Source organism: Alexandromys fortis, unplaced genomic scaffold (assembly GCF_014885135.2).
Source record: "Alexandromys fortis isolate MF-2015 unplaced genomic scaffold, M_Fortis_MF-2015_v1.1 scaffold_62, whole genome shotgun sequence".
Classification (NCBI taxonomy): Eukaryota; Metazoa; Chordata; class Mammalia; order Rodentia; family Cricetidae; genus Alexandromys; species Alexandromys fortis.
In genome coordinates, this window is record NW_026067942.1 from 2054931 (window position 1) to 2067953 (window position 13023).

The following is a 13023-nucleotide window of genomic DNA, read 5'->3' on the forward strand; positions in this document are numbered from 1 at the left end:
CAGGCACACGCCCTCCTTTCGGGCACCGCAGCAACAGCCCAGTCCCAAGCCAGGCAGAGAGTGCTGAGGAGGGAGAGAGGGAAAGCTGGCGTGGGAGCCGCTCTGCTCATGGCTGTACTTTCAGTTTTCTTTTCTTTAAAAACACAACGAAATGATCTTCCTTCCTTCCTTCCTTCCTTCCTTCCTTCCTTCCTTCCTTCCTTCCTTCCTTCCTTCCTTCCTTTTTGGAAGCTCTCACTATATCCCAGGACTTTTCAGCCCTGGAAAGTCAGTTAACCTACTTTCTATAAAATTATCCACAGTGCCTGCACAGTTGTGTTGAATCTACTATTAATATGACATTCCACTTCTAAGTGTCTGCACTGAACACAGGTTTCTTAAATCTCTATTTTTTTCTCTGAAAATATGATAGCACATGTGTGTGTGTGTGTATATATATATATATATATATATATATATATATATATATATAAAAATGGGTGTGTGTGTGTGCGCGTGCATGCAGTTTTTAGGTTTTCATTTATTTGGAGGTTCAGGGATGGGATAAAGATGAGAATCCACACATTAATCTTAGATGATGCTCTCGAATCTTCCTGATAAACCAGGAATGTTTATAATTTGCCCGTGGCCGTGGTCCTGGGTTGTCCTGTCTTGGCTCACCTTCATTCATCAGACTTAAGTGCTTGCTTGGCAAGTCCTTCCACACCTATGCAATACGGTCTTGGCAAACATCCTGGCAGCTAATCTGAGTGTTTGCATGTAAACACTGAAGGAGGAGCTCTTCAGCCCCCATATAACATACCTGACTATCAGTCCAAATATCGGTAGAATCAGCACACACATGCAGGAGAAAGCTAACTGACTCAACCTTTCGCGCAGCCTCAGTGGTTCTAGACTAATTACAATGAACTCTCTTCCCTAGCCTGGCTGTGGCTCCACCCCAAATAAAAGCCTTACTTCCCAAGGGGGAAAAACAGGGCCAGGGCGGAGTGTAAGTGTCACCACTGTAGTGGGTTAGGACCATAATTATGATAATAAAACCATCCTGCCGGGCAGGGTTCCCTAGGTCGGTTACGCCATGAAAGAACAAGAAATGCTCCAGGATAAAAAAAGTGACCAGAGAGGGTGGTAGACACATGGGTAGACACTCTGAGGACACCAAGTACAAGACAAGGCAAGTTGAAGAGCCATGGCTCGTCAAACTAAAAATAAATATTAGAAGAGAAAAGCACCACCCTGCAATTCTAACTTCTGGGATAAGATTACCAAGATGGCTGCATTATCTATTTAGGCAAGACACTGAGGCTTCAGAGAGGCAGCCAGCGAGGATATAGGGCATGAAAAGGGGAGGAGAAAAAGGGCCGGCCAATGAAAAGTTTATGACGGGAATTGGAACACAGCCCATGGTGAAGTTTTTATTTTTTCTTTTAGGGTTTCTTCCTGGTGTTTAACCCTCTCAGGTAACCACTCAATACTGTCGCTGCTGAGGTCGCAATCTCCCCCTGCCTGTTTTAAAGAACTCTGAAATAAAAAACACATTAACGGTACTTCTTCCCTTCCCCCCAGAGTTCCACAATAAATCATTGCTACTGTATGCCAGCTGTTTTGAGGATCCTGGTCGCAGGGAAACAGGATAAAAATTTAAATTTTTTAAAAATCAGCTGTCTTTCCTAGATTCGATTTCAGAATGCAAAAGAGTCCCCCCTGCTTAAGAAAGTGCTGGAGCAGACGAGTTAAGGTTGAAAAAGATACTGGAGAAGCCCCTAAGAAAAACCTGCTCTCAGCCTAGTGAGGGCTAGCTAGAAAAACAGACCGGGAAGTGAAAGCTACTTCAGACCAGTTAGAACCGTATTTTTTATCCTTTCTGCTCTCCACGTGAGGTCAGAAGGGGACTTGGCTACACGGTTTTGCGAGGGGAGGGGTGTGAAAACACCTACAGACAGCAACAGAAGATCGAGGATTATAGGGGTTTTCGGTGCCCCCCCCCCAACACTCCGCGCGCATTTGGTGTTGGTGATGCTGACATTCTTCGGGCAGTGAGAAACAATAGCAAAGACTTGGGGAACCCCCAAATATGTCAGTATGGAAAAGGGGTACCTTTAGGAAAGCTAGTTTGGAGGCACTTTTTTTTAACTCTTTGTGCACCAGTTGGAGGACACCCCCACCCCCCACCCCACGCCAACCCAGCAAAGATCGTCTATCACGATCCCCCTAGCCTAAAGTCATAGGGAAAGCGCTTTCCTTTTGACAGAAGGGAGCTGACTCCCTAGTTTGTGGACCAGAGACTAGGGAGAAATCCAAACGCCTTTAAAAAAAAGGGGGGGGGCTGGGGCATTTGGGGGAAGGGGATTATAGAGAGAAAAAAATAAAATAAAACGTTAAGGTGAAGTTGCAAACCTGCGGATCTCTATCCTACAACAGGAAAGATAGTGGAAGGAGCGAAGGACAGAAAGGAAAGGGGACAACTGGGACCTGGGGACCTGGAAAGGAAAGGGCGAACGCCTGGGGCTGCTGTGGGGTCTGTGGAGCTCTGGGCCAACCTTAGACTCGGGGATGGAAAAGGCGAAAACCATGGAAACTGTACTTACTTTCGGAAGGGAAGTGGGAAGGCATGTCGATTTTATAAACCTCCTTGGCGTAGTACTCTTCGTCGCTCCGCTCGCGCTCGCAGGCGGCTGCCCTCCGGCTTGCCTTTTCCTGCAGTAAGTCCCTGGTACTGTTGTATATGGAAATCACCTCCGGGGGGACCTCGTCCGGCTCAGGATAGTCTTCCGGGGGGCTGGTGAGCTTCAGCTTGCTCAGAATCTGCCCGCGGATGGCCTCGATCCTCTTGCGCATAAACTGGTCCATGTCGAGGGTGCTGCAGGTAGACAGGCTGAGCGCTACCGGGACCAGATGCAGGAGCAAAAAGGTTCTCAGCACACAGTAGTGCATGTTTTTTAAAAGGTGGAAACGTTGCTGCTGTTGTTGTTTAAAGTAAGAAAAAAAATATAAAAAGAAACCAATAATTCTCAGAGCGGATCAGGTAACGTTTTGTGTTTTGTTTTGTTTTTTAATGCGAAACTTTTGCAAAGCAATCGAAAGTCAATGCCCAATAGAAAAACGTCTCTGGCTGGAATTCCTTTTAAAAAAGAAAATGCAGCGCGTTCCCAACGTGGAGATATTAATATGCGATGCTCAAGGGGAGGGGGCTTTAAGGAGTAAGAAAGGTTTGTTTTTTCCCCTAGAAGGGAGGGGGTGAGTGGCTCTGAAGTAGAAATAAACTTAAAAGGAAGAAATGGAGTTCAGTGTGTCAGGCTCGGGTGCGGAGTGGCGGATCTGAACTCGGATCCTTAGGCCAAAAGGGAAGAGTCCAGAAGGTCCGGGGGATGGCAGGAGGAGCTCAGGGCCGCAGGGAGCGCAGAGCGGCGGCCTGGGCTGCTCCGGGCTCTAACTGAGATGTTCAAAGACCGAGCGGCTCGGCCCTGCCTTCCACACGTGTGTGGATGAGTGTGCGTGTGGATGTGCGCGCGCGTGCGTGTGCGCGCGCCGAGGGCGAGCCTGGCGAGCCGCGGGGAGGCAGATGCGCCCCGGCACCGCTCTCTTGGGGACTCGGTGGGGGTACTGTCCGCCCCGGAGATCCGCCGAGGCCGGAGCAGGCAGCGACGATCCTGCTCCTGCGGCCGCGCTGTGGCCTACACCCGGCTGGGTCGCTCCACGTTGCAGCCGCCGCTGATGCCTGCAAAGGGGGTTAGCCTCCAGCTCCGTCCAGCAGATCCTCCTCCTCTTGCTCCAGGCGGCCACGGGGCGACAGAGATCGGTCACCTCCTTCACCCACTGTGGAGCAACACCGCCTCCTGGGCGCCTTGGCTGCGGGACGCCAACTCGCACCCTTTCCCCAGCCTCTCCTGGCTCCCCGCAAGCTTGCACTTTCTCGGTTAGGGTAAGACCGTACTTGCGACCCTAAAATAGACCTCTGCTGATACCTATTCCTCTCTGCAGCCGGGTTGCTCCAGAACGCCGGTTCCTTAAACCCTAATGCTTCTGCTCCTCATCCCTGCCGCCTGCCCTAAGGCTCAGAGCTCCCTGCTTGTTCTCTCACTCTCTCGCTCTGGCTCTCCGGCCGGCAGCTTCGGCAGCTCCGCTCCCAGCAAACCTTCTGCTGCCAGCAGATAACATCACGATCCTGCCCTGAGCAGAGATTTATAAGTGCTCCCCAAACCACGTGTTTGCCTTCAACAAAGTGACGCGCTAGGATTACAGTCAGAAGTCCTCTGTTACTAAGACCAAGAGCACTCGACCGTTGAGGGGGTGTGGAAAAGGGGACGGCCCGTGGAGGAGGGCGACTGGCAAGGGAGATCTGCAGCAGTCACCGTGATCACTGAGGACTGTCTGTGGAGGGGCAGGCAGCTAAGCACCTCGTTTCTCCACGGTGGGGCTCATTCATTCGCAGCCTCCCTGATTTTTATATGTCTGTTTACATCCTAGCCTTGTTTGTCTGTGAACTAGCAGAAGGCAGATGCACCTATGCCGCCCAAAGCATGCTCTGTTTCACTGCTCTGAATAAGGGGATCATCACTTTCGTGTGAACTCGCTTCTTGTATGGCTTTCTCCTTTCTTCCTAGACGGGCATTATCTACCGTCTTCATTCTGCCCACAGCACACACCTGGGAGACCTGGATTTTCAATGTTTGACGTCTACTGTTACATAGTGCTCCTAGCCTGACGTTCTCTACACCAACCTGTCCAAACTAGACGGAGACCGGAATTGTTCTTGCCACTGTTCCTTCTTTTCACCTTTAGTCAAAGTCAACATTTCAATTTTAGCAATGACTCTGTGGCTACACTGACTAGACAGATAATTTAAACTGGAAACTGTTGATCATTCCCCCAAAGTCAAGATCTCTGTATCATTTCCTGGTTCAGTCATTTCCTAGTTCAAAACAACCCAAGCCTTTAGGGATGTATGCAGGAGATGCATGTGGAAGGGGCTACATTAGTAATAGAGGGAACTGGAGAAATAATAATGATAGCTGGCATACATTAACACAACAATGAAGAGTATTATTTATATTCCTCAGACAAGGAGACAGAGGCCATAGGAAGTGACATCTGTTATGGCAGAGAACAGGAAGTGGTGGGCTGGACATTGCAGGGAAGGCCCATTGCCAGGTTGCCCGAGTTCTCTCTCACTATGCAATTCAAAGAAACACCAGTCCCTGAACGTCTGACAAACAGGGATCCCGAGGTCCGGTCAGTGAGTGATGCTGAATAGCCTACTGCCCTCTTACAGAACCAAGATTCCCACCGTCACCGACTATGTTCTAAGAATCCTGGGGAAAAGGTCCTCTCTTATCACTTGCCCACCCACCTTGAACACAAAATTCCTCTACTCCACTGACCCTGTAAAAGCCTGGAATGAATGGATTGTTCCAATATGCACCTAAATGATCCTGAAAACTATATAAAAACCACCATCATTGGCAGGCTTCTTTCTTCAAGGTCAGCTTCAGATGCAAACAGTTTGTCGGGGTTAGGCAGCCATCTATGACCCTGCAAACTGAAGCTGACCCGATCAAGGGCTTCTGTGTGGCTGATGGTTTCATCAGTGGGAGCCATCCTGTGAAGACAGGAGTGCGAGCTAGGGCTACAGAGGTACCGAGGGCCAATGTCATTTTGGAATGCAGTGGTTTGGGGCGTGGAAGCTAGAGCTACCTAGGTCCAATGGCACTTTGGAATGCAGTGGTTTGTTGGGGGGTGCTGCCAAGATAATCTGCTGAGCACCTAGGTAGGGCCTCCCCTGAAGCCAGAGAGCATCTCACCGCATGCTGACACTGACCAGGGGAGCAGGTATAGGTGCATCTTCGGATGAGTGGATGCGGATAAGGGCACAGGCAAAGCAGGAGCAAGTGCCTGTGTTAACATATATGTACCTATTCACAGAGACATGAACCCTCTACCATCAATACCCATATTCTTGTCCATGGCAGTTGGCTGAGCAATTACAGCTCTAGCTCCTGTAGGCCTGAGACGGGACCTCTTCCTAAGAGGCTCCTTACATTTCCCCAAAGCCCAGGAGGTGACAGACATCTGGGCAGGTCAAGCATAGTGACCCAAGTCAGCAGCAGAAAAGGAACCCTTTCTGCCTCACGGCAGAACAGTTCTCAAGAGCTGTGCTGGTCACCACAAATGAATACCGTCTTAGCAGCTCTAAGGCCTCTGTATCCCCACACACAGAAAACAAAGCCACATCTATTAAGGCTGGTGTGTACTCAGGGCTCCATGGGCTGTCTGGTAAGAGCACACTGTGTATAGCATTGTGACTCCCTCGGTGCTCAAAAGGACCACACGTTCCTGTCACCGTGGCTTGTGAACCTGAATTACTCAGAGGCTCTGCTCATTTCAGGCCTGTGGGAATGGGACACTTGCACAAGACTATAGGGGAGAGTCGTTATACCAGGCTTGAGAGTGTTAACAACGAAGATGGAGCCTGGTGTCGGCTCGTTAGACTTTAGCTGCCTTGTCTTAGCCTGTGTCCAGGGCAGCCATGGGTCACTGTCAGGCACATCTACGGTCTCCATTCTTCATCAGGAAGAAGCAAAGAATGGGTCAGGGAAGGAGTCATATGACTCTGCTACATGGACACACACACACACACACATACACACACACACTTTGTTTTATGGCATTTGCCCCTCTGTAATTGTAGACTGAACAGCTAAAATCACACTTTTGATGGAATACAAACTTATATCAGCATTCAGTCAGGCATTCGACATTAAAGGTTTGGCTTCTAGGCAGAGAGGTTGAGGGGTGAGGAAGCAGCTGTTTCAAGCCGCAGCCCTGACTACTCACTAATGGGTCTGTTATTCACGTCAGTCATGTGGAGTGCCTACAAAACAAAGCTGCTCGTGCCTGTCCTGGAGTCTGTCTCTCGTTTCATAGCAACAGTCCGACCTGGGGCTCTTCTCACCAAAACAAGAGGAAAAAATTATTCTGAAAGCTTTCCCAATGCCTTCTAGCAGTAGAAAACAAAAACAGGCAGTGTGGGGGGGTATATGAAGTTGCAAAACATTTTTTTAAAAATTATCAAATTTTGACAATAAGTGTAAGAATAATCCTTTTCCATTGTTACCTGTAGCTTTTATCTTTACAGTTATTTATGTGTGTGCATGCATGGCACACCTGTGAAGGTCAAAACATAACTCTCCTACTGTGTTATTTTCTTTCTACCATTTGGATTCTGGGAATGGAACTCAGGTCACCATGCCTTTACCCCTGCAGCCATTTTACCGCTCTATGAGTTAATCTTTGATTCCACAATTTAAAAACAATGCTTGATCTGTATTAGTCCCCTCCCCCTCAGGATCTATGTACCTCTTAATAAACAAGTTTAACTGTGGCCTAACGAGTTTTCTGTAGAAACAAAAATTAATAAAAGGAGTCAAGAGGCTCAGTCAGTAAAGTCCTTACAAACTTCAGGACTTTAGCTGGATTCCCAGCACCGACATAAAAGCTGCAAACTGCAGGGTGCGTGTGTAGCATCATCAAGGGGAGACAAGACAGGAGGCTCCCTGGGGCTTGCTGGCCAGCTGAGACTGTACCAGTGAGCTTCAGGTGCAGTGAACAACCCTAGCTTAAAAAATAAAATGGAGAGTGTGTGGGGGGCATCATAGGAGACATCTGACACCAACCCCTGGCCTGCACAGAGAGAGAGAAAGAGAGAGAGAGAGAGAGAGAGAGAGAGAGAGAGAGAGAGAGAGAGAGAGAGAGAGAGAGAGAGAGAGAGAGAGAGAGAGAGAGAGAGAGAGAGAGGGGGGGGGGGGGAGGATACCAATAATCTATTGCTATTTTATCTAGCACCTGTAAGTTGATCTCAGTAAGAACTGATGAGCCAATGACAGGAAACACGAAGAGGCCTTAAAGAGACATGTAGTGGAAGGAGAAATGGCTAGGTTTAAGAGGTAAAAACAAAGAAGGGAAGAGCCCAGGCAGCCTTAAAGAACTCATCAGTCTGTGCTGCCAATGCTCATGACCCAGGCCACTGTCAACGACCAGCCTGGAGATAGCTCATCAAGAGTGCAGGTACCGGGTAGCTGGGGCTGTCTCCCTCTCCAGCCTTCTCTAACATTTAACTATGCCTCTAGTTTCTTGACTCTGGTGAAATCCATCCACTAAGACAGCATTTAGCAAGTGGTGTAAGCACACAATGCTAATCCCGAGATGCAGGACCTGCAGCAGAATTCCCACTCCTGCTTCTATTATATACCCACCTGTGTGGTCCATAGAGACATTAGACAGAGGCAGGGCACTGTGGAAGATGAGCCAAGTATTGGGGCCAGACAGAAATTAAAATGAAAGAAGGCACATGGCAGAGAATAGGGTTAGGGTCATCATAAGTTCATCTGGTAGAACACAAATGGGAGTGTTCTTGATTGTGTTTGTGTGTGTGTGTGCACGCCCGTGCACATACATATACATGTGCATACTGGGGGCTTGTGTGTGGAAGTCAGAGGACAGCCTCTGGTGTCATCCCTTAGGCTCCACCTACCCTTTCTGGAGACTGGGTACGTGACCAGCCTTGAACTCACTGTACAGTAGGCTAGGCTGACTGGCCAGTGAGCCCCAGGGATCCTCCTGCCTTCACATCCGCAGAGCTCAGATTATAAACACATCTACCATGAAGGACTCTTTTTTTTTTTTTTTTAAATGTGGGCTTAAGGGGATCAAACTTAGGTCTTCTTGCTTGCAAGGCAAGAACTTTACTGACTGAGCCATCTCCACAGAGCCCACATGGAAGCATTTTCAAGATGTGTAAGTTGCAGATGAATTTGTCATCCTTCACCTCAGGGAGCTTCAGACTGTGAAATTCCAAATATGTACAATTCTACTAGCAAAATCACCAGACAATATTTCAAGCAACTCTGCCATTCTACTGCCTCACTCTGCAATTTAAAAACATGAAAATAAAGCAGAAAGCATAGGACAGCAGTAATTGCATAAAAAGAAAACCACTTTGTGGCTTTTATGACTGGTGGAAAAACTGGTAAATAAGTGTTTTAAGAAGTAAAAGTATATGTTAATAAGTATCTGTGGAAGCATAGCCAGATAGATGGCTCTCACAGTCCTGACCACAACTCAGTGATTGCTTCCACTCAGAAAAGAAAGTTCAAGAACTTGCAGACAATGAAGTTCTAATTAATGAAATTAATCACACATTTATCATACAAACTCAAGCATTCTGGGAAGAGGATGCAATCTGTAAATGCATGGGCGCAAGGAGGCAGGGTGTCACAAGGCTGTTCCAGATGTCCGTGAGCAGAAGCCACTCTCAAACACCCATCTGTAGGAATGGCTCTGGCTTTCACCTTTTCCGGTTATACTCCATGTCCCCAGGCCTTGTCTTTGCATAAACAGTGGATTCTCAACATCATTTCCATGTTCCATTTTGAAAATATTTGCTCTACAATTTTAGCAATTCATATCAAACTACAGCATCGCTAAGGCAAAGTCTCCAAGAAGTGTGGGGCTGTAGGCAACTGATCTCCTACGTGAGAAAAAAAATGGATAATTAATACAGATGAGGAGGCCAGCAAAATGCTTCAGCGGACAAAGGTGCTGGCTCTAGATGCTGGTGACCTGAGTTTAGTCCCCAAAACTCATGCAAAGGTGGGAAGGACAGATTCTACGATGTTCTTCCACATTGTCCCCTGACCTTAACATACTCACATCCTCCACCACTAATAACATAAGGAAGATGGGGGTTAGCAGGCATCTTATGAACTCAGTGTAACCATAAAAACACTTTGGAAAATGAACAGTAGATAATCCTAGAAGTGAGAAACAAGGGCTGTGCCTTCCCAGTGAGGGTCGGTACAGAAGACAGAGAGTACAGTAGTGGGGCTGGTGGGCTGGCTCAGTAGGGAACACATCTGCCACCAGACCTACGACCTGAGCTCAGTCCCCGGGACCACACAGTGCAAGGAAAGAAGCAGCTCCTGTCAGTTACTCTCTGCCCTCCACATGCTCAATTCACGTAATACTAACTTCTCAGGTCGACCTTTCCTGTTTACTAAAAGCCCTTGTTCCCACAAACCGGGGACTTCTGGAAAGTTAACATCGTGTACCTGAAGGAGTTGAACATGAAAAAATGTTTTGTGATCAATATTTCTACAATTTATGATCTGTATGTCTTTTAAAAACAAAGGCGTCTTTACCATTCCTAAAAACTGACAAGCTATCCATCAACTAAAGGAAGAAATCAAACAGTATGTCATGGTGACCCAAGCCTCAGTGACTCGGAAAGGACCTTACAGATGACCAGCTTTATTTGCTCCTTGGAGAAATCTCTGTCCTAGGCTTTCATGTTGAGTAGGCTCATTAGTGAACACACTGTTCTAGGGTCAGTCTGGCCAGCTGTAACAATTTAATCAATGCCAGTTACTCTCATGTAGAAAGCAACTCAAATTGTGGGGGAAAGAAATTCCATCAGAGGATTCCATGACAGCAGAAACTCTGCCACCTGGGGGACAGTAGTGGTATTTTACAAGTTCCAATATTAAGTTCTCAATCTACTTAATATTTTCCTCACAGCTAACTACATCGCTTGATATGAAATCATATTACTTGTCTAGTATAAATCCCTTTTAAAACAGCACTCTTAATCCTTTCAATTCGAGGATATTTTTGTATTACTGCACATAAAATACAAATTTCAGTTTTTAAAGTGTGGCATTTTAGAAAACACCCCTGGGTCAGGGGCTGGGGATGCGGCTCAGTTGGACTAACACTTGCTTAGCATTTGGAAGCCCTAGGTTTGACGCCTGAAGGAGGGCAAGAAGGTTGTCCTGGTGCACGTGGGTCACTGTAGCACTCAAGAGACAGGGGCAGGAGGGTCAAAATTTCAAAGTCATCCTCCTGTTGAGACTAGCCTGGGCTACAAGAAACCCTGCTTCAAAATAAACAACAACAAAAAAATCCTTGGTCAACAGCGGGAGGGACATCCTCAATTACGCTCGAGTCAGCTGTGATGGGCTAGATGCTAACATCCTAAGCTAAAATCTTTATAACACATTACAAAAACTGCCAGACATTGTGTTAGGCAAAAGCCAACAGTCCAAGGCATCTCAGTACTAAGGTGCCAGACTGCACCCGGATAATCAAAATATAAACTTTTAATTATCAGACATGCTCATGCAAGGCATATAATGGCTTCTCCAGCAACACACTGTGCAATAAACTGACCTCAATGACCAAAACACACACTGGGGGCGACAGAACTCAAGGCTGCCCCTGGCAGGGGGAACGGCATCTCTTGGTATCTGAGTGTGTCTCTCTCACTGCCCCGCATGCTCGTGTCACACACCACTGACTTACAACACGCTCTGTTCTCTAGAACCTAATTTACTCTAAGACATTGGTAGCGGCTAGCCCAGCAGTCATCCTTTCCCCACGGGCGACATTTAAAGACGCCTGGAGGGCTGTCTTGGAACTGGAAAGTAGCAAGCCCTGTTTATACTATCTTTCTTCCTCTGTATACTTACCTATGGTTACTGGGTATAATTAGGTTCAGCATCTAATTAAAAATAATTACTAAAATACACTGCAATAAAATAAATGTGCACTCTAAAAGTAGCCCACCGTACTGCCCATCTTCTTGCAACCTCTGCTATTTTCCTAAGTCAACAATTTCACCTTTTCATTTAAAGGAAGCCTTTCTACAGCTGGCCTTCAGCACCAACCGCCAGCACTCCCTGTGTCTGCCATTGTTGGGGTTATTTAAATACGAACACTGCAATTCAATGACCAACGTGGCTGCTCCTGGACTGTTAGTATACACCAAGTAGACAAGGTGGACAAAATGCTAACTCATTTTCAGGCAGGGCAGTGACCATTCTCTCAAGCTGCTCAGAACAGCACACAGCTTAAAGTTTTCCTGTTAGTATTTTTGAAACATGGTTGTCTATGGGTAAGTGAAATTGCAGAGGGCACAATCACGTTGAAGAGGACAACAATAAACCAAGACACAGGTGCCCACTTGAAAATCAGCTTTTACTCATCACGAGGCACAGGGAAGCAGGAAGAGAAAGGAAGGAGTCAGGCTTCCATGATCTCCTGGGGTAACTGGCCAACCTGCTGAAACGAACTCTCCTTCCTTTTTCTCATTAAGGAAGAGACAAAGTTTTTTGGTATTTCATCTATTAGTATTTCTCAACGTAAGGCTTATCTCTTGGACTCTGAAAAATCAGTTTCACAAAAGCTCTCACTATATTTATCTATCTCTAATATATCTGACATTTAAATTTCTCCTATTCTATCCATGACAGTTACTGTGATATTGCTGGTATGTTTCCATGTCTTCAGTGATCATTCTGATGGGAGAAATGAGAGAATCTTCAGGTAACGTTAACATCCTCAAACCACCAAATTTGCATGTGGTTTTTGATCTATGAAAAACAATCCCAGAACACAGCATTTCCTGTGAAATCTTGACCTGAAAGGGGCTTCCAAGGTCAATCATTGGACCGCTGAGCACCTAGTGACCATGCTGGCATCTCTGAAAATGTCCTCTGCAGATACGTCACTGCTGTGAAGTCGGGCACTCAAGGGTCAAGGTACCCTATGCTGCCCAGCTGCTCCTCGCATGGCTGCCCTTGTGAAGGATAACAACACACTGACCCTCTTGGACCTACGCCTTGGTTACACACTCAGAGAACCCAGCGCTATTGTACAAAGACAAATATTATTGTGCAGAGGTTACGCCTCGGCTACCCAGTATTTGGGAGAACTGCTGTGTCTGGCTGCCGACCTGCTGTTTTTGCTGCTGATGTCCACTCACTGTTTATGTCCTTCTCATGGCGGGGTATGCTTTCTGCCTAAGACCGGTCTGGTTCTACAAAAGGCAAAAGAGGCAACTGTCTAGTAGCCTGACCAACAGCTGCAAGGCCACCCACGCACACACAGGGACACAGCTCTCAGCTGTCTCTCTACGACGAGCCCAGTTAGTCTTGACCCCATACAAATTTGGTGTTCCCACTTTGATGT

At 47.1% G+C, this 13023-nt stretch overlaps 1 protein-coding gene across 3 annotated transcripts in view; it reads right to left on the reverse strand.

Annotated features, from left to right (window-relative positions):
- The window catches only part of Tgfb2 (transforming growth factor beta 2), an 82100-nt gene extending 78171 nt beyond the window's left edge, over positions 1-3929 (reverse strand). For 2 of the 3 annotated variants that reach the window (XM_050148219.1, XM_050148221.1), the window contains exon 1: positions 2589-2940. In XM_050148219.1, coding sequence (XP_050004176.1) covers positions 2589-2934 — 346 coding nt within the window. In that variant the 5' untranslated portion in view covers positions 2935-2940. Of the gene's footprint in view, positions 1-2588 lie in introns of all 3 variants that reach the window. The other variant, XM_050148220.1, reaches the window with a different exon arrangement.
- Positions 3930-13023: the final 9094 nt, after the last annotated feature.